The following is a 25681-nucleotide window of genomic DNA, read 5'->3' as shown; positions in this document are numbered from 1 at the left end:
GAAACGGAGAATCACTCTAGTGAATTGAGGTCAGAGATCAAAACTGGGGCCTCCGGCATGTGGGCTGCATCATTTCCCGAGTCACCAAATTCCTTCTCCTCCTTCTCCTTCTCTTCCTTCTCCCACCCCCTCTTCTAAAATATTTATGATTGGGGGCTGGGTGGTGGTGCACCAGGTTCAGCATACATATTCCCAAGTGCATGGGCCAAAGGTTCGAGCCCCCTTTCCCCACCTGCAAGGGGGATGCTTCATGAGCAGTGAAGCAGGTCTGCAGCTATCTTTCTTTCTCTCCCTCTGTCTCCCCCTCTTCACTTAACTTCTCCCATCTAGTAAAATTTAGGAAAAAAAAACACAAAAGAGAAAATATAGCTATTGGGGAGTGATGGATTCATAATGCTGCCACTAAGCCCCAGTGATAACCCTGGTGGCAGTAATATATATGTGTAATAATATATATAATAATATATAATATATGTAATAATATATATATATTAGCATGAGAGAGAGGAGAGAGAACCAGCGCATTACTCTGGTATGTGTGATGCCAGGAATTGAACTCAAGACAGCATGCTTTTAAGTCCAGTGCTCTAGCCACTGTGCCACTTACTGGGTCACTCCCTTTTTTCTTGAGTTTTTTTTTTTTCTTCTCAAGTATTTGTCATTAAGTTGGCTAGTGAAATAGCTTGCTTGGATAGTGCACTGCTTTGCCATGTGCATGACCCAGGCTCCACGACACTGAAGAAACTTCTATGTTATGGCATCTATCTTGTCTCTATCTAAAAAAAAAAAAAAAAAAAATTAGTGAGACAGAAAGAACCAAAGTGTCCCTTTGGCATATGTGATGGCAGGGTATGAACTCAGGATTTCAGTCCTGAAGAATCCAAAGTTCTATCCACTGCTTATAGGGATGCCAGTCAGACTGGGTAGGGCCCAACCACATGGCCTTGTTCATTGGAGTTGGTGTTGTGGTCTCTGACGTTTCCCAGAGGGAAGGGCAGCATCTGAGTCCTCTCCGGGATTCCCACTCTGGCTATAGCAGCTTATGAGTTAGTGTGTGGCATTGAAAGATCACTAAATGAATGAGTGAGGTGGATAGGAGAAAGCCCAGGGAGGCCAACAAAGAGGTACCAGCAGGACCAGGCTTCCCAGAAGTCCAGCCATCCAGGGAGGAGGAAGGCTCAGCTTTGCTGGGCTGATCAGCTCACTGCTGGAAGATCAGGTACAGCTTGCCTCAGGGTGGGACCAGTACACACACTCTGCCTTGGGCCCTGACTTGCTCCTGCTGGGGCTGGGCTGGGCTAGGCGAGCAGTGAATCACAGAAGGCTGGCAAGGTAAGGCCTGGGTGTGCAGGGACCTGTGCCAGGCACAGGCGAAGAGTAGGCTCACACTTCCATGGCTTCAGGGAAGTCTCCACAGGAGAGCCCGGGGAGCAGCAAGGATTAGTAGGGAGAGTGGTGGGGAGGCAGGCTGCAGTCCTGGTCTGGTCTGGTCTGGTACTTTGGGACCTGGACCATTAGGCAAGTGACTTGACATCTCTGAGCTGCAGCTTCTGCAGTGGGGAACCTGGACAAAGCATTTGATACTTTGTGCTGAAGGTGTGAAGTGGGGGCTGTTTTCAGACTCTCAGGAAGGGGGACTCCCACCCACGATGGCCTGCAGACCCTTCCCCTCTGCTGGCACCCCAGTTCACATTCCTTGCCGGCTGGCCAGGAACTTGGACCGTAGATGTGGGTTGTAGGACCCCTAGACACTCTCTGCAGCCTTCTTACACACTCCAGGGTGGAAGTGGGGGGCAGTAAAGACTGCTCCCCCGCAGGCCCCTGAGTCACACCTTTACTACCTATCTCCATCATGTGCTCCTTCCTCAAGGGAGTCCGACCTCTGGGTGTACAGAGGCACAGAGTAGCAGGGATCCCTGTACCTTGACTGCCTAGTTCCAATGCTGGCTCCATCCCATGGCTAAATTCTCTGTTCTGGAAGTGACTCCCTACCCCAGGAACGTGGGGGTGCTCAAGCACCAGCCTCATCCTGGTCCCAGGATGGGCTCACAAGCAAAGGACAGAGTGGCCTTTCCAAGGTGTGTGTGTGATGGGGGCCAGGGCAGGCCTGTGGGTGTCTGCCCGCACTGTAGATTAAGTTCATCTCTGAAAAGAGGGCAGGGTCAGCCCAGGAGGGGGTAGAGGGTCCTGGTGCCCAAAGTCACCACATCAGATTGGCTAGGCCTCTCTCTATGTGCATACCCGTAGGACCAGGCCTGACCATCTGGTATCTGCTCACTGTCCTGGCATGCCCGCCCAGGTGGCATTGCTGCATCTCTAGCCTCCGCAGGGCTCAGACTCAGCCTGTCATTTACCACTTAGCAGGGCGGTGCCCCTGAGCTCCAGCCCACAGAGACTGGGGCCCAGCCTCAAACCAGGCTCCCACAGATATGTTCAGCAAGGGGATCTCCAGCCCAGGCCAGTCAGTTCCTCCCAATGTCCCTTTCTTAAACTCATGCCTACACTAACCAAGTCCTGGGCCTGCCCCCACTGTCTCGAGAGATGCCCACCCAACCCTTATCCCTCTCCTCACCTCTTCCCTGGCCACCCCCAGCTCTCCTACCTTGACCCCCCCCCGTTTTGTTCCCCCACTGGGTAACCCCCATTTAGGTCCCTACTCCACCGTCACCATCTCTCTCTAGGGTCCCTCCCCAGCCTTCTGTCCCACTCCCTGCACCTCCCTTCCTCAGTCCCCACTTCCCGCCTCTTAGGGTCTCCTTTGCTGCCCCCCACCGCCAGTTAGGTACGTCCCTTTCTCAGGACCCCCTCCCCGGACCTGTGTCCCCACTCTCGATCCCCAATTAGGACCTTTACTTGGCACCCCCTCCTCGAGGCCCATTCTCCCCTAGGCACCCCTCCCCCTGCGCATCCCTCTATTTCCCACCCCCTCCCCTGCCCCGCTCCCTCTCTCTGGATGCCCCCGCCTCCCTCTCTGCCTTTCTCTCCCGAGAACCCCCTCTCCCCGCTCCATGCGATGCGGGGTCCAGAGCTGCAGGAGGCGCCCGGCCCCGGTCCCCCGCCCCCTGCCCGGCCCGCCGGCCACCCGCGCAGCGCGTACGGGGTGACGCAGCCGCGCCCGCCCCGCCTGCCCCGCCCGCCCCGCCCGCCCCGCCGCCGCGCCGCGCCGCGCAGCGCCGCGCAGCGACCCTCCGGGCTCCGGGGGCCTCTAACGGTCCCGCGCCCCTGCGCCCGCGCCCCCAGCGAGGCCGAGCCTGCGGCCATGGGCGCGACCCGGGCGGCGGAGCTGCTGCGCTCCGAGCTGTGGGTGAAGCGGCAGCGCTGCGCCGTCAGCCTGGACCCCGCGCGGGCGCTGCTGAGCTGGCGGCGGAGCCCGGGGCCCGCAGCCCGAGCCGCCGCGGGTGAGTGTCCCGCAGGGGGAGGCGTTCGGCGGCCGCCTGCGGGGATCACAGCGGGGCCGCGCGGGGAGCCGGCGGGGCGGGAGGCCGGGCCGCGGGGGCGCGGGGCGCGGGGAGCCTGCGGGCCACGTCACTCAGCCCGCAGGTGTCCGCAGGGCGCCATCTGGGCGCCACTCTCGGGCTCCGGGGTGCCCGCACCTCTCCATCGGTTTCGTTTGAACCCAAGGGCAGACTTTTTTTTTTTTTTTTTTTGCTTAATTGTTGTTGCAATTTGCTGTGTTGTGGTTGTTCGCGCTGATGCGATGCAGAGAGGCACCCTTGGCGAGGGAGGGCTCCTGCGGCCAAAAGGGAGGAAGGGGTGTGGGGGAGGGTGCTTTTGGTGCAACAGGCTGGACTCGTGACCTCCGGAGGTTCTCGCCTTTGGAGAACTGTCATTTAGATAAAAATGGAAAGGACACTCCACCGCAAACTGCATGGGATGGTACTGGGCGCCCTGGCCCCGGGAGAGGGAGGCAGCACAAGCTCTTGTGCAGAGCTGTCTGGCGGCTGCTGAAGCTCTTCAAGGAGATGCCATTTGACGTGGGGGGGGAGGGGAGGGAGAGGAGGAGGAGGAGCGAGAGCAAGGAGGAAGATTGAGGGTGGCTGCTGGGCAGTGAGAGGAAGTCCAGGGCTGGCAAGTGCCGGGTGTGTTTCCATTCATTCATTCGTCTTTCGCAAGTTTTTACTGCGGGCTTGTTGGGAGGGCTGGCTGAGCCCCAGCCCTAGTTCTGTGCTTATGACAAGGTGCTGCAGCGGAGCCTTTTCCATTAGAGGGACAGGCTAGAGGGGACACAGAAGAGGGACACTGAGGACACAGACGCTGCAGGATAGAGGCCAGAATATACTACATGTGGTCTCTGCTTTCTTCATTCATAAGATGTCATTTACCAGAGATGCAGAGACCTGAGCATATGGGGAGAGATGGTTCAAGCAGGAAGACAGCAGGCATAAAGGCTCTGAGAAAAGCCCAGAGGCCTTCTTCTTCTTCTAGCTTTGCCCTTCTTCCGTAGCCAGTCAACAGCGTCAGGTTGAGCCTGATGTAAATCCTTTGAATCTGGAGAGGTGGCAGTCGTTGACTATGTGGGTCATAGTCTGTCTGTAGCCGCAGGGGCAGTTCGGGTCGTCTCTGGCTCCCCAGCGATGGAACATAGCGGCGCACCGGCCATGGCCTGTTCGATAGCGATTGAGGAGGGCCCGATCATAACGTGCTAGGCCAGAGGCCTTTGTGCTGAGGCAGGACCTGGGAGAAGGGGGAGGGGTCAGAGAGCAGGGGCTGACATTGCTACCTGACCTTTGGCGGAGCGCCATGGAGCCTCTGGAAGGCTTTGTCCTGAGTAACTTTATTTATTTATGGTAAAAATTGTTTGTTAATGAGAGAAAGAGGGAGCCAGAAAGAATATTTACATAGACATAAACACCAAATATTATCCATTGCTTAAGTGTAAGACTAAGTGTGATGCCTGTGCTTTCATGATTTACTAATCAGCAAAAATTACTTTCGTAAGCAGAATAATGACAGGAAAAAAAAAACCCATGGTTGGGTCTGGGCAGTGAAGCAACCAGTTGAGTGTACATGTCACCATATGTAAGGACCCGGCCCGAGTTCAAATTTCCATTTCTCACTGGTAGGGGTGGTGGCTGGGGGATGCTTCACAAGCAGAGAAGCAGGGCTGCAGGTGTCTGGCTCCCTTTCTCTCTCCTTCTCTATCTTCCCCTCTCCTTTTGATTTCTCTGTCTAGATCCAAATAAATAAATACACAAATGAAAATACCTATCTCTTTGGTAGTGGGTGTGGTGTGGAACTATATCCTTCTAATCTTCTAATCTTGTAAGCCACTACTAAATCACTAATACAAAATATATATATATATATTGTGGCTAGCAGCCCAGGAGATGGCACAGTGAATAAATTGTTGGTCCCTTGAGCATGACACTCCAAGTTGAATCCCCACGATGGAATATGCCAGAGTTATGTTCTGGTTCTCCCTCTCTCTGTCTCTCATAACTCAAAAAGGATCTTTGGGGCTCGGTGGTAGTACGGTGGGCTAAGTGTACATAGGGCGAAGCGCAAGTGGAAGGATCCCAGTTCAAGCCCCCAGCTCCCCACCTGTAGGGAAGTGGCTTCACAAGTGGTGAAGCAGGTCTGCAGATGTCTACCTTTCTCTCCCCCTCTCTGTCCCCTCCTCCTCGATTCTCCGTCCCGTCCAACAACAATAGAAATAGCAACAACAACGACAAGGGCAGCAAAATGGGAAAAATAGCCTTCAGGAGCAGTGGATTTGTAGTGCAGGCGCTGTGCCCCAGGGATAACCCTGGAGGCAAAAAAAAAAAAAAAAGAATCTGTGACTTAAGTGTTGCTGGGTATGTGGTAGGGAGCCTAGGGAACATGCTTTATGCATCCAGTGGTGGCCTGCCCAAGGCAGTCACCACCAGTCACACGGATGTGTATGTGTGTGTACACACACATACACACACACACACACTCCTTTCAGCCCCAGACTAAGAGGACACACTCAGAGTCCATTTCAGCACATCTGACTGCAGCCCCAGGGGGGTGAAACCCAGATCTAATTCCTGTGCTTGAAGTTCAAGCCTCGGCCAGGCTTCCTGTTCACAGGGAGCTCCCCTTTCAAGCAGCCTGGAGGCCCACAAATGCTTGCTCTGCCACAGCTCCCCCAGTACAGAAAACTCTGTGTCCCTAGAAATCTCTGTCCCTCGTGTGGCTGTGTATGGTGGGGGAATGTTACTCAGCTAACAGAATCCAATGTCCCCTGGACTGGCTCTGCTCTGCCCTGCAGACCGGGGCCATAAAGTCACCTGGTGTCTTCTGGGGTGCAGCATTATGAGGAGAACCCAGGCAAGGTGGCACATCAGGTGTTCTTGCACTGCTACCCCAAGAGGCTAAAGAGGCTCCATCCTAAGCAAACTCACTAGCAGGGCTCTGCACCCCTCATCCAAGGAGGGTTCAGATCTCTTGGCACACTTGTGGGGAGACTTAGAGGGGCCCCTCCAAAGACACCTTCCAGGTCGCCAACCTGTCCAGAAAGAATATAGGACAGGAGCTGTGGGCAGAAGCACCGGTAAGAACAAGTCCACCAAAAGGAGGTGCTGCTACATACAGCTTTTCTTGTGTGTTACAGAGTCTTGTGGGAACACACCAGTCTGTTCATTCAGTCGCTGTTGATGGGCTTCTGGGCCACCTCCAGTTTGGGCTCCTGAATATCAGTACTTTGGTCAGTTGTGTACAAGTCCTTTTGAGCACAGATACTTTGATTTCTCCTGCATATCTGTGCAGGTGTAGGAAGCTGAGCCATAGGGAAGTGTGTGTCTTATGACATGATTTCTATTGATTTGGCCTTGTTTTACAGCACAGACATTACAAATGCCTAATTAAAATTATCTGGATTAAAGATTTTCATGTAAAGGCAAATTACTACAAGAAAACTGAGGATGATTTATAGTCTTGGCAGGGGAGAGAACCTTCCTCACCAAGCTGGAATCCAGAATGAATAAAACTAGGTTGACTAAATTTTAAGAAAAATTTTGAGCAGAGGTAGCTTAATGGTTATTGCAAAAGACTTTCATGCCTGAGGCTCTGAAGTCCCAGGTTCAGTCCTCCTGAAATACGATAAGCCAGAACTGGGCAGTACTCCTGTTAAAAAAAAAAATGAAGAAGAAAGGAAAGAAGGGAGAAAGGAAGAAAAAAATGGGAGTGGGATAAGAAGGTGGAGGAGTGAGGAGGAGGGGAAAAATAAAGCAGTTCAAGAATGGAAGCTCGGGTTGAACCCTGGATTTATGTGCATATGGTCCTGAATTTGATCTGTGGCACCAGAGTCATGTACTGGTTCTGTCTTTCATAAATAAATAATTCTTTTTTTTTCCCAAAGGATTTTATTCACTTATTAATGAGAGAGACAACCAGAGCATCACCCTGGCACATGTGATTCTGGGGGTTGAATTCAGGACCTCACATTTGCAAGTCCCATGCTTTATCCACTGCACCACCTCCTGAGCCACAATAAAGCTTTTACAAAAAAATGGGTAATGACTGTGAATAGATGCCAAAACCAAAGTAGGGATCAGATGCTTGCTTGTCATCCAGTGAACTAAGAGCAAAATAGCCTGTTGATGGGAACGTGAGCTATGCAGAGATTTCGAAAATCAGCCTGGTAATATTATGGAGAACACCCTGAACATGCCTGGTCTCATGTGACCCCCTACCTCGGGTGGGGGGGTCACTTAGCAGTGGGCTAAGCGCATGTGGCACAAAGTGCGAGGACCGATGTAAGGGTCCCGGTTCGAGCCCCTGGCTCCCCACCTGCAGGGGAGTCTCTTCACAGGCGGTGAAGCAGGTCTGCAGGTGTCTCTCTTTGTCTCCCCCTCTCTGTCTTCCCCTCCTCTCTGCATTTCTCTCTGTCCTATCCTTGTCTCCCCCTCTCTGTCTTCCCCTCCTCTCTCCATTTCTCTTTGTCCTATCCAACAACAATGACATCAATAACAATGATAGTAATAACCACAACAATGGTAAAACAACCAGGATAACAAAAGGGAAAAAATGGCCTCCAGGAGCAGTGGATTCATGGTGCAGGCACCGAGCTCCAGCAATAACCCTGGAGGCAAAAAAAAAAAAAGAACTTCCTTCGACCCACCAATCCTGTTCGGTTGTCAAGTTGAAGAAAAAACAGTGACACTTAAGAGCTGTCTGTAAAACTTTGAAAGATACATCTTCCGTGTCTTTGTTAAGAGACTCCGATTTACAGTTTCCTGTCCCCTCTGCCCAATTTGCTTTTCTGCTCTAGTAGCCCAGAGTTTTGCATAGCAGACTCTCCAGAGAATGCAGTTGTCTTGTTCCTCTTGCTAATTCATGAACGTGTCCACTGGCCCTGGAGAAGGTCTGCCTCGCCTCTGTGACTTACTGCTACTCTGCTTTCAGGGATTAGCACCATGAAAGCATTCCTCTCATGCTTTCTCTGTTGCCCTGATTTCTCCTGAACTTTGCTTCCAAGTTTCTGACTATTCTTAGTTCACACTGGAGAAGCCGGCATCTCCACAACAGCTCGTAGCCTGGGTCCTTGGCATTTCCCACCAAACTCGGCTCTCTTCTGGCCATCAGCTGGTCGGCATGGCCTCTGCCCACTCCTGCCTCTGGCTTTCCCCCTTAACAGCCCATCTGACTTGCTATATCATCTCCATGGGACACTCCTGATGGAGCTGGACCTGAAGGTGTCTGGATGGGAAGTTTGGAAGAACCTCAACACACTTCTGTGGTGACCCTTATGTCTTGAACCCACCGGGGCCTCTTCACTGACGCTTGCTGACCACCTCCAGAATGTTCTTCCTCTAGCCACTTGCTAGAAAGTTCTTCCAGATGTTACTCACTGGCCCAACATGCTATCCGTCCCTGACTTGCATCCCAGGCTTCCACCGTTGGACCCTGATCCCATGGTCTAGGCTCATCCCTTGGCAGTCCAGCCCTCCTTCACCAGAACTCAGCCAGTGCTTTGCCTTCTGTTTCCTTTCTGTTTTTCCGTTTGTTGTACAGCTCTGTTTGTGCGTGTTTGCTCTGCTGGTAGTGTTCTTCTCCGGTGTGGTGTGGATCTTGCTTTTCTTCTTCCTTCCTTCCTTCCTTCCTTCCTTCCTTCCTTCCTTCCTCCCTCCCTCCCTCCCTCCCTCCCTCCCTCTCTCTCTCTCTCTCTCTTTCTTTCTGTCTTTTTCTTTGCCTCTAGGGTTATTGCTGGGGCTTGGTGCCTGCACCACAAATCTACTGCTCCTGGCAGCTAGTTTTTCCCCATTTTTATTGCCCTTGTTGCTTTTGTTCTTATTGTTATTGCTGTTGTTGTTGTTGTTGGATAAGACAGAGAAAAATCAAGAGAGGAAGGGAAGACAGAGGGGGAGAGAAAGACAAACACCTGCAGACCTGCTTCACCGCTTGTAAAGGGACTACTCTGCAGGTGGAGAGCCAGAGGCTCGAACCAGGATCCTTGCACCAGTCCTTGTGCTTCGCACCATGTGCGTTTAACCTGCTGCACTACCGCCCGCCCCTGCTTTTCTAATTTCTTACTTGTGTTGTCTTATCTTCCTGCCTTTTTGCTGAGGGGAGAATCACGGTCACCTTGTCTCTTCCCCCTCCCTGTCTGTGTACCAGTGTCACTAGATTAGCAATTGAATGGATGAGCATGTGGGGGAAGAACTAGCCTGTCCCTTGCTAAGCAGAAACGAGATAGCTTGGGTGCTCAGCTTGACCCGGCAGTTCTCCCTTAAGCTAGTGGTCAGGGGGCATGGGGGTGAGTGACAGAGTCACTTTTGTTACTGGTGTGAGACCTCTGGGAGTGTTTCCACTATCTAAGCACCTTTGTTTTCTATAAAGCCATGTGGTTGTGAGATCACAGGCACAGCTGGCATCCGGGGAGTTTGTGTGTAGGCTACTAATCCTAAAGGGTGTCAGGTATCCCCCAAGTGTGTGTGGGGGGCCAGTGAGCTGATCTGTGGCCGGGTGACTAGTTTCACCTAGTGTAGACTGTCAAACTCTGTCAGTCAAGCGACCTGTACTTTTGATACAGAGCCACCGCAGGACCTCTGACTAGGGCCAAAACGGCCCTCCCGCCTGCCCAGGCATTTTAGAAACAGTGGGATGCCTCTCCATGTTTGCATATGAGTCACTGCAGGGAGAGGTGTAGTGGCTTTTGCAGTTTCAAAAGCCAGTGTCAAGACGGTTCCTCCCATGGGGCCTCATCAGACACCTGCCCCAGTTCTTGTCACTTAACATTATTTAGCAGTAGGTCAACATGGTCATGAAATTGTAATTATTCTGAGATTGCCCCAAAGTTAACCTACCTTCCTTCTTTTCCCCCTCCTTTCTTTCTGTCCTTTTAAAAAATTTTTAAAAAAATATTAATTAATTTATTTTCCCTTTTTTGTTGCCCTTGTTTTTTTATTGCTGTTGTGGTTATTATTGTTGTTGTTATTGATATTGTCATTGTTACATAGGGCAGAGAGAAATGGAGAGAGGAGGGGAAGACAGAGGAGGAGAGAAAGACAGACACCTGCAGACCTGCTTCACCGCCTGTGAAGCGACTCTCCTGCAGGTAGGGAGCCCGGGGCTCGAACCAGGATCCTTACACCAGTCCTTGTGCTTTCCTCCATCTGTGCTTAACCCACTGTGCTACCGCCCAGTTCCCCCCCTTTTTTTATCCTTGTGCCACCAGAATTATCACTGGGGTTCAGTGCCTGTATGACTAATTTAAAGCTCCCAGTGGCCATTTTTTCCTTTCTTTTATTTGATAGAGATTGAGAGGAAAGGACAGAGAAAGAGAGATACTTGCAGCACTGCTTCACTGCTCTTGAAGTGTCCCTCTTGCAGGAAGGGAGGAGGGGCTTGAACCTAGGTCCTTTCTCATGATAACGTGTACTTAACCTATTGCTCCACCCTCCCCCACCCGACCCCTCTTTCTTTTTTCCTTTCATAATCGCATTATTGGGGAAATGTTGGTTTACAAGACTGTGTTATCACAGGTGTCCAATTTCCTATCTCCCCCATTCAAGGTTGACCTTTACTTGGCAGTGTTATGATTGGTCAGAAAAGATTCTCTTAAAGGGCCAGACAGCAAATGTCTTCAGCCTCGTGGGCCGCACTTTCTCCCATCTCTGCGGTTCTGGACCCAGCACAGCTAGAGTCAGCATGCACGTGAGTGTGCCTGGCTGTGTGTCAGGAGAACTGTATTTGCACAGGAGACGGTAGCTGTTTGGCTGCAGCTTGCCAATCCCTGGTCTAAATCGTTATTCCTGCAGCAGGAGGAACTGTGTGTGCGATGTATTAAAAAAGGAGCCACTTCAGATTTAAAGCACTCTGACCTTCAGAGTGGGCAGATGACCCAGGCTGGTCACCGGCAAGTACTTACTTAATGCTTCTGCGGCTCACCTCATCACAGACCCCTATAAGCGTCAACCCGGCTTTGACCGAGCACGTTATGATTGGGTCCTCCTCAATCGCTATCGAACAGGCCATGGCCGGTGCGCCGCTATGTTCCATCGCTGGGGAGCCAGAGACGACCCGATCTGCCCCTGCGGCTCCAGACAGACTATGACCCACATAGTCAACGACTGCCACCTCTCCAGATTCAAAGGAGGTCTCGAAACTTTACATCAGGCTCAACCTGACGCTGTTGACTGGCTACGGAAGAAGGGCAAACGCTAGAAGAAGAAGCTTGAAGAGCATCCGGGCGTGAGCTGTCTGTAGGCCGAACCCAGCCAGTGGGGGTCAGGCTCCTCTGATGGGCAGAGTGTCCATCTGCAGGCTGGCCTGAGCTGCCCACATCCCTGCAATAAGTCTACCCACATCTATCGGAGTTTGAATTAACTAGAGGAGGATAGTAGAGGCCCAAAGCCAAGGTCAGGGCCAACACACCTGTCAGGCCTGGCCAACACACCTGGAGGCTCCCCGGCCCCCAGCACCTGGCAAGGAGGACAGGATGTCCCCTCACTGCTGGTGGAAGCAGAGGGCCACTACTCTGAGCCAGAGAAGGATGTCAGGGCCCTTATCACACCCCCCAAGTGTGTGATATGAGGGGGTGGGGCAAGTGTTTCCTGTGAGCTTGCTGCAGGGGGGTGGCTGCCATCTAGCAGTTTCCTGGCCCTGAGAGGCTCTTTTTTCTGGTCCTCAGGTCCCAGAGAGCACGCCTTTGTGCTCACTGACATTTCTGGGTTTACTGCTTCTCCAGCTCCAAGCCTGAGGCGTAGGAAGCCCAAGAATAGCCAACAAACCTAACCAACCAGTCCTTCTCTGGGTCCTGAGGCCCCAGGCACACTGCCCTGTCTCCTGCCAGTCTTGCGTTGGTGTCATTTGTGACTTTGACCACCATCTCGGAATCAAAAGTTTCCTGTGCGTTTTTTTTTTTTATTGCCACCAGGGTTATCACTGGGGTTTTGGTGCCTGCATGCAGAATCCATTGCTCCTGATAGCCATTTTTTTTCATTTCATTGTATTTTACTTTATTATTTTATTTTATTTCACTTTTTCCTTTTGTTGCCCTTGTTCTTTATCATTATTGTTGTTATTATTGTTGTTGTTATTGCTGTCATCGTCACTAGATAGGACAGAGAAAAATGGAGAGAAGAGGGGAAGACAGAGAGGGGGAGAGAAAGACAGACACCTGCAGATCTGCTTCACTGCCTGTGAAGCGACTCCCCTGCAGGTGGGGAGCCGGGGGGCTTGAACCGGGATCCTTACGCCAGTTGTGTGCGCGCTTAACCTGCTGCGCTACCACCTGGCTCCCATTTTCCTTTATTTTTATTCCTATGTTTTGGATGAGACAGAAATTGGGTGAGAGAGGAGAGATAGAGACAAAGAGAAAAATCAGTGCTGTTTCTCCTGCTTCTTCTTCTCGCGTTGGCCCTGCTTCCGTAGCCAGTCAACAGCGTCAGGTTGAGCCTGATGTCAAGTTTCGAGACCTCCTTTGAATCTGGAGAGGCGGCAGTCGTTGACTATGTGGGTCATAGTCTGTCCTGCAGCTGGGGAGGACCTAAGGAAACTTCCCCTCTGTAGCTGGGGGCTGGGGCTAGAAACTAGGTCGTGCACATGGGAGCAGGTGAAGTCTTCTGGATGCATCACTGCCTGTCCTGGTTCATGTATGTGTGTATATAACACATATATATGTACATATAAAATATATGTATTAAAATTTTTTAATTATAGTTATTTTCCCTTTTGTTGCTCTTGTTGTTTTTATTGTTGCTGTTGTTATTGATGTTGTCGTTATTGAATAGGACAGAGAGAAATGGAGAGAGGAGGGGAGAGAAAGAGAGACACCTGCAGACCTGCTTCACCGCCTGTGACGCGACTCCCCTGCAGGTGGGGAGCTGGGGGCTCGAACCGGGATCCTTACGCTGGTCCTTGTGCTTTGCGCCACCTGTGCTTAACCGCTGTGCTATCACCCAACTCCCATAAATATATGTATTTATATATATATATAAAATATCCTCTCTCCCTCCCCCACCCCCCCCGGAATGATTGATTCCAGCTGACCTCTGTCTGACTTCAACCTTTGCTGTCTCTTATTTGGTCTTCTGCTGAGTTTCTTGTTTTAATTCTAGACTTTGTTTCCCTCTGGTAGTTTCTTATCACCCCTGAGAACTTCTGTCTTTCCATTTATTACATGATATAATCAGTCTCCCTGTCTGTCTGTCTGTCTATCTATCTATCTATCTATCTGTATTTTAGTTATATCTCACTGGGTCACAGTCATCGTGGCCACTTAAAGCTTCTTGCTGATTCCACCTGCTTCTAGGTCAGCTCAGATTTGACACCTGCTAATTGTTTCTTCCCCTGAGCATGTTGTTGCTTCTGGTTCCTAGTATATTGATTTCTTGATTAATTTTGGACTGTATCCTGGGAAAAATCTCAGAATTGTCAGACTCTGGGTCCTGTTAAAATCTTTCAGAGAATTTTCGGTTCTTAGGCAGGTATTGGGCCATAGTGGACACAGGTGTTAAATCTGGCTCACACCGAGTAAAGAGTCCGTATCTTCCTAGCTTTTAATGTCTTTGCCCTGCTGTTGGGGAAGGAAAGGGCTGCCCCTGGTGCTGTCATTTACAGTGAGACTGGTATTGTGGGTGGGCAGTGGATGGGGGACACCATTGAGATGTGTGCCCAGAATGAAGAAGATACGTTGTAGTTTCTACTGGTACTGTGTATAGTCTGGGGCCCAAGATCAAATAACGTTAAATGATTGGCAGGCACTTGGCATTATGAGTTTGGGGGCTACTAATCATAAAATTCCAGGTTTATTTGTGATCACTGCATTGTTAAAGCAAACCACTAAGAAAGGTAATTAATTACAAGTAGAAATTTCATTATGAAAATAGACCACTATATAGAAATAATCTCCACACCCCCCCCCCCCCAATAGAAATGGTGTCTGCTCTGGGTAGGTTTGGTAGGAATACTCCTTCTGCTTTTCTTTTGAAGATAATGGGTGGGGGGAGGCAGAAAGAAGGTGTGCCAAAGCATCATTCTATGGTATATAGTGCCAGGGATCGGAACTTAGGTCCTTGTGTTTGCATGTCCTGTGCCATTATGTTGTACCGCTCACCCCCCACTCCCCCACACACACACCTGGCCACAGACTTACTATTCTTCATTTACTCAAATAACTGATGGTAGTGACTTCGTAGACTCCTAAAAATCAATAAAGAGCTACTCTGGTCTATTCTCAGTGCTAAAAACCTAATTTCATTTCCAAGTGTTTGTGTAAGGCGAGCCTTGATAAAATGGCTGTGGTTGGGTGTGAAGGTTTCCTGTCACTATCTATCTGTCAGAAGAATTGGAATTAGTCTCACCAGGGGCACTCTGGATAAATTCAGCCTGCCGATAATTTTTCTGGCTTTTACTTTCCTCTTAAAATGGCAACCAACACTTTCGTTTACTGTTGCTGTTTGGCAGCATAATGAACCCAGGACCTCACTTTTACATGATACCACTATTGAGTGGCCTTCCCTGGCCAGTTTTTTTTTTCATTCTTTTATTAGTGGTCTATTTTTCAAAGCCAGAGAGAAGAAGAGGCCCCACAGCACTGCTTCACCACCAATGGGACTCACTCAGTGCTGTTCAAGTACTCTGGGCTTCAGCCTAGGGCTTTGGACATGGTGTAGCATGCACTCTGCTTGACGAGCTATCTCTCAGCCTTGTCACCAGCATTTTCAAACCCGGAGATTACACATGAAGACCCAGACTTTCAGAGATCTCCTCCGTGAGGATGCCTGCATGCAGTAAACAGGACCAGATGGGTGAGGCCCTCAAGGTTCCTCCCACCCCAGATCCTAAACCTGTAAGATTCATTTCCCAGCCCTATGCAACTTACTTACTCTCTGGGAGGGTAACTAGCTACACCGAGGAGAGGGCATTCCTGGGCATGCTCCGTGAGACTACCCACACCCTGGGCCTCTGTACCCTTAGGGGGATTCCCTGGGGAACAGCTGCCCTCTTGTCATCACTGTCGTCCCCGGACATTGTCCCAGATCCCAGGCCTGTGCTGAGTGCTTCAGTTAGGGATCAACCTGAGACTCGATTTCCACCAGATGTTGGGACAGTGTGGTCACGTGGTCACCGAGTGTCACTTGAGTTGATCCCTGGGCATGTGAGTGGTGTCACTGTCAGCAGGCTCTTTCCCTGGCTCTCATTCCACTCAAGACTGGAGTTGGGACAGGAGCGAGTCTAGAAACCACTGCCAACATTCACAGTCTGAGCAACAGAGAACCTCCTGACAGCATGCTAAGGCAGGCCTGCAGTGTCATGTCTGAGGAGTGGACAGCTCAACGCCAGGCTACCCTGTGTAGGGGTGGATGTGGCAGACAGGATAGGGAAAGTGGGTGAGTACTCTCCTATCTGCTATCCTCCTTGGTAGAAGTACTCTGACAGCACCTCCCTCTCAGGGCAGCTTTCCTCAAGAGATGGCAGGTATCCTTGGGGAAGGCCTGCTGCACAGGCATCACTGGGAACAGTGCTGGGTTGTGCGTTGCTGTACTAGAATGTAGGCCATGGACTGACTGCACACTCAGAACTCTTCCTTGGTGGCCTTTATACCTGGGGTCCCCAGAAGGTGGGGCTTGAGGCTCAGGTGCCTGTGGCTTCTAAGGCCTGGCCATCTTCAGGCCTCCCTGTGGACATGAGCCAGGCTTTCACACAGGGGACATGGAGCTCTGCTCTACTTAGGAATCACTAGCCAAGCCACTGCCGGAAGGTTTCTGGAACATGCTGGTCACTTGGTCACCACTGTTATTGTCTCCTTAGCTGCCCATCACAAGTCAGTCACATGGTTGTGAAAGAACGCTCTGGAGAGCCATATCTGTTGTCAGCAAAAGCCTTGAAACTTCAGTTTGAGATTTGAATACAAAATTTCAGCCCATTTTTGGAAAGAACTTTACTGTGCAGTTTTTTTTTTTATTTGTACCACTTGTACTATTTATTTGAACCTGTACTAATGAGCCCCATGATGGATTGTTTGACGAAAAGGAAAATGAATGGCCAACTGATATACTTGGAGACATGGTCAAGGTCTGACAGGGAAAGAGACGAGGGTGTTGACTCACTGTGAGTTTCAGATGCACTTGAACTTCATTCTGAAGTATTTGTTATTGTTTTTCTTTGTTTTGTTTTGTTTTAAATTATCTGTTTATTTACTGGATAGAGATAGCTAGAAAATGAGAGGGAAGGGGGTGATAGAGAGAGAAACAGAGAGACACCTGCAGACCTGCTTCACCACTCTCAAAGCTTTTCCCCTGCAGGCAGGGACTGGGGGCTCAAACCTGGGTCCTTGTGCATTGTAACATGTGTGCTCAACCAGTTGTGCCACCACCCTACCTCCTTAATCTATATTTCTTTTCCTTTTTTTTTTTTTTTGTTACTGTTGTTTTTTCAACAAAGCACTGATCTATGTTTTATGGTGGTATGAGGGATTGAACTGGGGACTTTAGAACCTCAGGCATGAGAATCTCTTTGCATAATCATTACACTATCCCCCCCCCCCCCCATGTGTCTGTATTTCTTTTAAACAGAGCACTGCTCAGCTCTGGAGATTGAACCTGGGACCTGGGAGCCTCAGGCATGTAAGTCTTTTTCTTTTTGCCTCCAGGGTTATCGCTGGGGCTTGGTACTTGCGCTAAGAAGCCACTGCTCCTAGAGGCTATTTTTTCCCTCTTGTTTTATCATTGTTGTAGTTATTATTGTTGTTGTTATTCCTGTCATTGTTGCTGGATAGGACAGAGAGAAATCGAGAGGGGAGGGGAAGACAGAGGGTGAGAGAAAGATAGACACCTGCAGATCTGCTTCACCACCTGTGAAGCGACCTCCCTACAGGTGGGGACCCGGGAGCTCGAACTAGGATCCTTATGTTGGTTGCGCTTTGCACCATGTGAGCTTAACCCGCCCGGCCCCCCAAAAGTCTTTTTAATAGCTATTGTGCTATCTCCTTGGCCTTGTTTATTTATTTATTTAATGTTTTTTTTTATTTTTTATATTTATTTTTATTTATTTATTCCCTTTTGTTGCCCTTGTTGTTTTTTATTGGTGTAGTTATTATTGTTGTCATTGTTGTTGGATAGGACAGAGAGAAATGGAGAGGGGAGGGGGAAGACAGAGAGAGGGAGAGAAAGATAGACACCTGCAGACCTGTTTCACCGCTTGTGAAGCGACACCCCTGCAGGTGGGGAGCGAGGGCTTGAACCAGGATCCTTATGCTGGTCCTTGTGCTTAGCGCCACCTGCGCTTAACCCGCTGCGCTACAGCCCGACTCCCGGCCTTGTTTATTTTTAATGAGAAAGAGAGGGAGAGGCCAGGCAGAGCTGCACTCCACTCTGCTGGATATGGTGTTGGGAATTAACTTGGCTGGGTCTGCCCTCATACTTGCAAGTCCTGTACTCCACTTGCTGAGCCAGCTCCCTGGCCACAACTTCAAAAGTACATTTATTTTATCTATTTCATATGAGATAAGAATTTTATGAGGTAGAGAGATAAGAAAGAGAGTGCTGGAGCACCACTCTGGGGCTTGCTGGGAATCAAACTAGGAGTTTCTGGTCTGAAAACCCTGTGCTCTACCAGTTGAGCTATCTCCTTGCAAAACCCAGTAAGATGACCTACCTAGGTGCATTATTATTTTAAGGTCTGGACCCCCCCCCCCAAACACACATGCAAGTCCTGTGCTCTAACATACTGAACTATCTTCCCTACCCCAGACTGATCATTCACCAAGATAGTCTTACAAGGAAAGGTCAAACCTTCTTGGTTAAAGGGATCCAAGCACAGTTTGCTACACTTGCAGTTTAATTATTATTAAGTGTAGATCTTCTTCCTTGCTGAGTCTGAGGGGTAAGTAGGCACAGCCTGTGCTGCAGTGGAGGCCCCAGAGTGGAGGCCAGGGACACAGAAGGTCCTCTGGGGAGCACTGCCTGAGTCCTGCCCTGCATGGTGCTTGGCACTGGAGCCGATGACTCTCAAATCCTAGAACTCAGGATGGGAAACTGTGATCTGACAAAAACTCTTAGAGGGCCCTGGCACTTACACAATGAAGATCTACAAAGTCTTATGCCGGTCTGGCCGGAAAGCTGGACTCATTGTACTTACCCCATGGGGATTGTTGTGAGGATGGGACACTCAGGGTGGACTGGGGGTGACCGGGACCCATGTGAGGTGAAGGATGGGGACACTCAGAGCTCTGAGTACAATGGCAGGGCTGTCCTCAGAGACACAGAGCAGTGTCCACATGCGGTGTGTGCACAGTAACTATAGGTGGGCCGGATGCACCAGCAAGGGCACGGGCACCTGAAAACCTCACTGAGCAGGAGCAGGAGAAACCTCTGGATAGGGTGGGGAGCTGCATGGGTGTGGATATGGTGTGTATATATATCGTGTGTGTGTGTGTGTGTGTGTGTGTGTATGTCTAGCTGGTGTGTAGACCATCACTGAAAGGAGCAGTGAAGTGAAAACTGGTAGGGCTTGAGGGGCAGATGTAGTCTCCGTGAGGTACAGGTTCAGAATGTATTTCACAAACCCAGCATGTTATCTGTGTCTTTTCAATCCAGTTAAACCTTCTAACGTCATTCACGCTACATTGGCATTTGTAAAATGTCAGGTAAGTGGTACACGTTATCACTGAGCAAGAGTGATCAAAGTGAGTGTCAGATCTTGCGACTGGTTTATAAGTCACATATTTATCTTGTTTACTTACATTTTGCCCTCTAGACCGGCCCTTTTGAAATAGAGACAGAGAGGAAAAGAAAGCACAGTGCTGAAGTTTCCCCAACTGCAGTGGGGACGGGGCTTGAGCCTGGGTCGCCTGTGTGACAGACCTGGTACCTTCTCAGGTACGCTGTCCTGTCAGCACTCTTGAATTTCAGGTAGGTACAGAGAGGGAGAGGGCGATAGAGAGAGAAGGAGAGACAACATGGCACCACTCCACCATTCTTGGAGCTTTCTCTGGTGCAGGTGCTCCTATGTGGGGCCAGGAGCTCAGACCCAGGATGCTGAGTATGGTAACCCCTGTGCTTGACCAGAGGGGCCATTGTCTGCCTCCTTTGTGCTGTTTAGTATAAAAGCAGGGCAAGTATTAAAATACCTATCTGTTTTTATAATTTGGTTGAAAACTTGCCTCCTCTTTGCCTTTTTTGTTTATTCATTTTGGTAAAGATTTATTTATTTCAGGGGGCCGGGCAGTGGCACACCTGGCTAAGTGCACACAGTACTAAGTGCTAGGACCTGTGCAAGGATCCAATTCAAGCCCCGCCCCCCACCCTGCAGTGAAGCAGGTCTGCAGATGTCTCTCTTCTTTTCTGTCTCCACTTTTCTCCAATTTCTGTCTGTCCTATTTAGTAAAAGAAAAAATGGCCAGGAGTGGATTTGTAATGCTGGCATTGAGCCCCAGTGATAAGCCTGAAGGCAGAGAAGAGGGAGAGAGTGGGAGGGAGAGAGAGAGGTTTATTTCATGAGCGAGAGGAACCAGAGCACCAGCCCAGCACACACAGCTCTGGGAATTCACCCAGGACCTCATGGATGCAAACTCTGTACCCTACTGCTGAGCTTCTACTGCTTAAATTTGAATTTGTTCAGTTTGTATCAACCTAATATTCTTAAATTCCTTAAATTTTAAAAAGAAAAGTCCTAAACTGGGGCTTGGTGCCTGTACTATAAATCTTAGAGGCCATTTTCCCCATTCTGTTGCCCTTGTTGTTACCCTTGTTGTTGTTAATGTTATTGTTGCCATTGCTGTTGGATAGGACAGAGAGAAATGGAGAGAAGACAGAGAGGGGGAGAGAAAGATAGACACCTGCAGATCTGCTTCACCGCTTGTGAAGCAACCCCCTGCAAGTGAGGAGCTGGGGGCTCGAACCAGGATCCTTACACCGGTCCTTGCACTTTGCGCCATGTGTGCTTAACCCATTACACTACTGCCCGGCCCCCGGAAACACACTGCTATGTTTTCCCTTGAGTTTTACTGTGTCTTTTTTTTAATATTAATTTATTTATTCCTTTTTGTTGCCCTTGTTTTTTATTGTTGTAGTTATTATTGTTATAATTACTGATGTTGTTGTTGTTGGACAGGACAGAGAGAAATGGAGAGAGGAGGGGAAGACCGAGAGGGGGAGAGAAAGACACCTGCAGACCTGCTTCACCACCTGTGAAGCGACTCCCCTGCAGGTGGGGAGCCGGGGGCTTGAACGGGGATCCTCACACCTTACTGTGTCTTTTTTAAGTTGACAGGAAAGAGAGAAATTGGGAGAAAAGAAGAGAGAAGGGAGAAAGAGAGACCTGCAGCACTGCTTCTCCATCTGTGAAGCTTCCTCTGCAGGTGGGGACTAGGGGCCTGAATTCAGGTTTTTGCACATGGTACCTCGTGCGCTTAACCAGGTGCACCACCACACGGCCCTGGTTTTGCTGTGTTTCTTTCCCTTTTAAGTGTGGCATCAGAGTGAGCCTACAGTCTCACTCATGTGTGATACCACCGAGCAGCCTCCCCGACCCAGTTTTTCATTTGTTATTTTTTGAGAGAGAGGGAGAGAGGAGAGATGCCATGGCATTGCTCCACCATCTGTGGAGCTCCCCAGGCGCTGTCCTTAGTGCTCGTATGCGGTGGTGGAGATTAGACCTCGGGCCTCACACAGGGTACGTTTGCCGGGTCAGTTATCCACTGACTCACTGAGTTTCACTGGACATTTTGCTGCCCTGGTTCTCATCCCTCCAAATGCTCTCAGGGGTCTGCTAGGCTTAATTATTTATTCTCCACATTCTTATATTTTACTGTTTGAATGCACATTGCTCTTTCAATACTTGGTCTTTTTTTTCTTTAAAAACATATTTATTTACTTAAAAAAAATTTATTTATAAAAAGGAGACATTGACAAAACCATAGAATAAGAGGGGTACAGCTTCGCACAGTTCCCACCACCAGACCTCCGTATCCCATCCCCTCTCCTGACAGCTTTCCTATTCTTTATCCTTCTGGGAGCATGGACCCAGGGTCATTATGGGATGCAGAAGATGGAAGGTCTGGCTTCTGTAATTGCTTCCCTACTAAACATAGACGTTGGCATATCGATCCATACTCCCAGCCTGTCTCTCTATTTCCCTAGTGGGTTGGGGCTCTGGGGAATTGAGACTCCAGGACACATTGGTGGGGTTATTTATTTACTTATTAACATGAGACGGCAGGAGAGAGAGCATAATGATTATGCAAACAGACTTTCATGCCTGAGGCTCTGAGGTCTCAGATATAGTTGCCCATATCACCATAGCCGGAGCTGAGCAGTGCTCTGGTAAAACAAACAAACAACAGGAGAGAGAAGGGGGGGGGGGGAGAGGACGCACACACACCAGAAGATCCCTTTGACACATGTAATGCTGGGGACCTCATGCTTTTAAGGGCAAAGCTCTAGTCACTGCACCACTTCCCTGGCCAATGTACTTTTGTCTTTTTAAATATATTTAATAGAAATCCAGACTTGACCCCAGCCCCCACTGCAATAAAGGAAGTTTCAGTGCTGTGGTCTCTATATCACTCTCTGTTTCTACCTTAAAAAAGGTTTATTGTGGAAGTAATGTTTCATGGCTGTTCCTCCTCCTCCTCTTCCTCCTCCTCCTTCTTCTTTGTCTTCTTTTTATTATTAATTAATAGTATCTCTACTGCTCTTTGTTTTATGACCACTTGTGCTTGAATCTCAGCTTCTCAAAATATAACTTTTGTGTAGAGGGTGGTAAAGTGATCTCTTTCAACTGGGTTTCAAATCAAGTCTTTTTTTTTTTTTTTTCTCTTTCCTCTAGGGTTATTGCTGGGGTTTGGTACCTGCAGTACGAATCTACTGCTCCTGGGGGCCACTTTTCCCATTTTTGTTGCCCTCATTGTTGTTATTGTTATTGCTGTTGTTATTGGATAGTTCAGAGAGAAATCGAGAGAGATGGGGAAGATAGAGATAGAGAAAGAAAAAGATAGACACCTGCAGACCTGCTGCACCGCTTGTGAAACAACCGATCCCTCCCCACCCCACCTCCAGCAGGTGGGGAGCCAGGGACTAGAACTGGATCCTTACTCCAGTCATTGCGGTTCACACCATGTGCATTTAACATGCTGCACTATCACCCGGTCCCCTCAAATCAAGTCTTTCTATAGATATATAGATATAATTTACTTTGGATAGAGACAGAGAGAAGCTGAGAAGGAAGGAGGAGTCAGAAAGGGAGAGACACCTGCAGCACTGCTTCACCACTTATGAAGCTTCCCCAAGCAGGTGGGGGTCAAGACTGGGAATCACTGAAACTGTTAGAATGAGCAGAAAGAACCTGAGTGATAGTCTCAGGGTCCCTTCATCTGGGTCTGAGAAAAAGCCCTGCTGCCCACTCAGCACCTGTAGTGCTGTGTCTGCTTGTGTGACAGAAATTTCCCTCTTATACACAATCTGTTCACTACGTTTATTGGGCCAAGCCATTCAACCGGTGGGGTGCCAGTTCTCAGAGTATCACTGTCTTGTCACAGTGGATTGCAGAATCCTTTGTAATCCTGTGCAAAGTGTAAAGTCCTGCGCAAAGTGTCCCCAGGATGAGCTCGTGCAATGAATTCTGCATTCTAGGGAAGCCCACCTAGGGACAGACCTCTTGTATGTGGCACTTGTCTTGTATCAGGACTTGCACAGAACTCAGAGACATGGAGCAAGTTCTTGGGAAGAAATCAGTGTGAAGAGAAAGGAGATGATTTTCATGGAATTTGTGTCAATATCACCTTGCAATGGGTTGGCTATCTTGGTATTGTTGTAGAACTTCTATTTATTTATTTATTTGTTTGTTTATTTATTTTTACCAGAGCACTGCTCAGCTTTGGCTTATGGAGGTGAGGTGGGGGTATTGAATCTGGGATCTAGCAGCCTGAGGCATGAGAGTCTGTCTGCATAATCACCATGCTGTCTCCCTCACCCTTGTTGTGGAACTTCCTCTCACAGCTGGTGCATAGGGGTGAAGGTGAGGCCAAAGGAAGGAGGCCTGGAAAAAATTTAGCCAGATGAGGGGGCAGTCAGGACTAGGTGGTCCAGGCTAAGCCAAATCACACACACACACACACACACACACACACACACCCCATTATATCCAGAGGAGGGAGGGAGAGAGAGAGAGAGAGAGAGAGAGACCTCCCACAACATTACTTACTGTGAGAAAAGAGAGCAGGTCATTTGTGCATTTGTACTGGAACTGGCTGACGCTTGGTATCACATGAATTTAGAACACACGATACATTCTCCTATGACACATTCTCCTGTTCTGTTTGACTCTGTGAGGTGACCCAAGTGGCATGCACACAAACCCACAACCCTCTGTGAAGGCAGGTGGGGCACTGTCAAGCATGGAAACCATCCCAAAATTCAGAGGAGCCACTCTGTGCCCACTCCCCAGATTTGTGCAGGACTCCTGCTGGGCTCTGTGAACTTCAGCATCGTCCATTCTATGTGGTCCTGCCCCAGTGTATAAGGGGGTGGTGGGGACCTGCCCCTTCTATGGTGACCCTCAGGCAGTGGGGACTTTGGATCCAGTGCAGGGAAGACCAGCATGTGGTGGTGTCACCACTAGCCAGATGGGTGGTTGGAGCGGTTTTATTATTATTATTTTATTTTAGTGAGAGAGAGACTTATCAGAACTCTGCTCGGCTCTAGTTTATGGTGATGCTGGGGATTGAACCTGGGACCTTATAGCCTCAGGCATGAAAGTCTTCCGCAAAACCATTATGCTGTCTCCCCAGCCCTGACTGGAGCTGTTTGGGCTCAACTCGGGATTCATTTCAAGACTTGGTGCTGCAGCTCAGCAGTGTTCAAAGTCACTAGCAACACTGCTGTTCCGGTTTAGTCATTCAGCACTCTGTGTGTGTGTGTGTGTGTGTGTGTGTGTGTGTGTGTGTGTGTGTGTGTGTTGGTCGGTGGGGGGGTGATAGACATGCCTGTGAAGGGCGAGGGTCCCACAAGGCTGGTTCATGATTTGCCTGAATGCATGTTTGAAAGTCCTCATGTCCCACTGTGACCCATGTACTTGCTATTCCAACAGTGTCTTTGCTTTGTGGAACAGTACGCAAGATTAGAATGGAGGCAGAGGGGACACCTCATCTCACTGGGGCCTTGGCCAGCTTTGCCCAGGTGGCAGGGGCTGGTGCGGGCCTGCCCCCTCTCTGGAGTGGTAATGAACTGCACTGAGTGAACGTGTAGCTGTGAGCACAGCCTCGAGGCTGGGATGGATGCCATGGACAGAGCCAGGCAGAGCAGGACTGTGTTCAGTCTATGTCCTCAGCCTTCAGTGGGTTGAAGTGGAGGATGACCCTTAAGCAAACTGGGGGCCACCAGAGCCAAGAAAGAAACCAGGCAGCCCCTGGGTCACAGAACCAGCATTCTTCATCAGGGGCCTGATGATGCAGGAGGAAGTTTCTGGAAAAGCATGGCAGAGGCATCAAGCTGTGAAGATTTGGATAGTTGGGTGTGAGGTGCCTGCATGACATCAGGTGTCTTGTCCTTGCCCCCCAGGGGTCTGTGCTGGAGGCTGTCTCTCCTGGTGCCTCCTAGGACCACCTCCATTAGCTCTGGTGTGTTTTATCTAAATGAAGGTTGCTAAGCACAGTAATCCTGAGGAAGTGACTCTCAGTGGACCACTTTACCTCCTATGAGTCCCTTGCCGGCACCTGCCCCTGGGACACCTGAGGAGAAGAAAGTTCGTGGGGCCGAGTCCATGCAGTGTAGGGAGGGAAGTGGCTCTGTGTGCAGGTAAGGGCCTAAGTCCCCAGGAGGTGGTGGGCCAGAACCAGGGGGTACCCCTTGGACTATGTGTAGTTGGCAAGCATTCCTCCCTTTCTTTTTAAAACAATTTATTTATTTTAAGGAGAGATACAGAAACAGAGAGACACCAGAGCACAAGCTCTGGCTTGTGGTGTGCTGGGGATTGAGCCTGGAACTTTAGAACCTGAGGTATGAAGGTCTTTTGCAGAACCATTATGCTGTCTCTCTGGCCCCACAGAGTTTACTTCCCTTTAAGGAATGTCTGCTGGCCTTCCATCTCTGTGTGACCCCTTCTCAGAATCCCTGGACTCTTATTTTTTTCTTTTTTTAAACTTTATTTATAAAATGGAGATATTGACAAAACCATAGGATAAGAAGGGTACAATTCCACACAATTTCTACCACCAGAACTCTGTATCTCATCCCCTCCCTTGAAAGCTTTCCTATTCTTTATCCCTCTGGGAGCA

At 49.6% G+C, this 25681-nt stretch overlaps 1 protein-coding gene across 4 annotated transcripts in view; it reads left to right on the top strand.

The window, feature by feature from the left end:
* Positions 1–1087: 1087 nt before the first annotated feature.
* The window catches only part of CERK (ceramide kinase), a 62649-nt gene continuing 38055 nt past the window's right edge, over positions 1088–25681 (top strand). For 3 of the 4 annotated variants that reach the window (XM_060188798.1, XM_060188797.1, XM_060188796.1), the window contains exon 1: positions 3144–3398. In XM_060188798.1, the coding sequence (XP_060044781.1) occupies positions 3260–3398 (139 nt within the window). In that variant the 5' untranslated portion in view covers positions 3144–3259. Of the gene's footprint in view, positions 1220–3143; positions 3399–25681 lie in introns of those variants that run through there. The other variant, XM_060188799.1, reaches the window with a different exon arrangement.

This window comes from Erinaceus europaeus, chromosome 4 (genome assembly GCF_950295315.1).
Source record: "Erinaceus europaeus chromosome 4, mEriEur2.1, whole genome shotgun sequence".
NCBI classification, from domain to species: domain Eukaryota; kingdom Metazoa; phylum Chordata; class Mammalia; order Eulipotyphla; family Erinaceidae; genus Erinaceus; species Erinaceus europaeus.
Note: the sequence above shows the minus strand (reverse complement) of the source record. Positions and strands in the feature narration are given on the sequence as shown.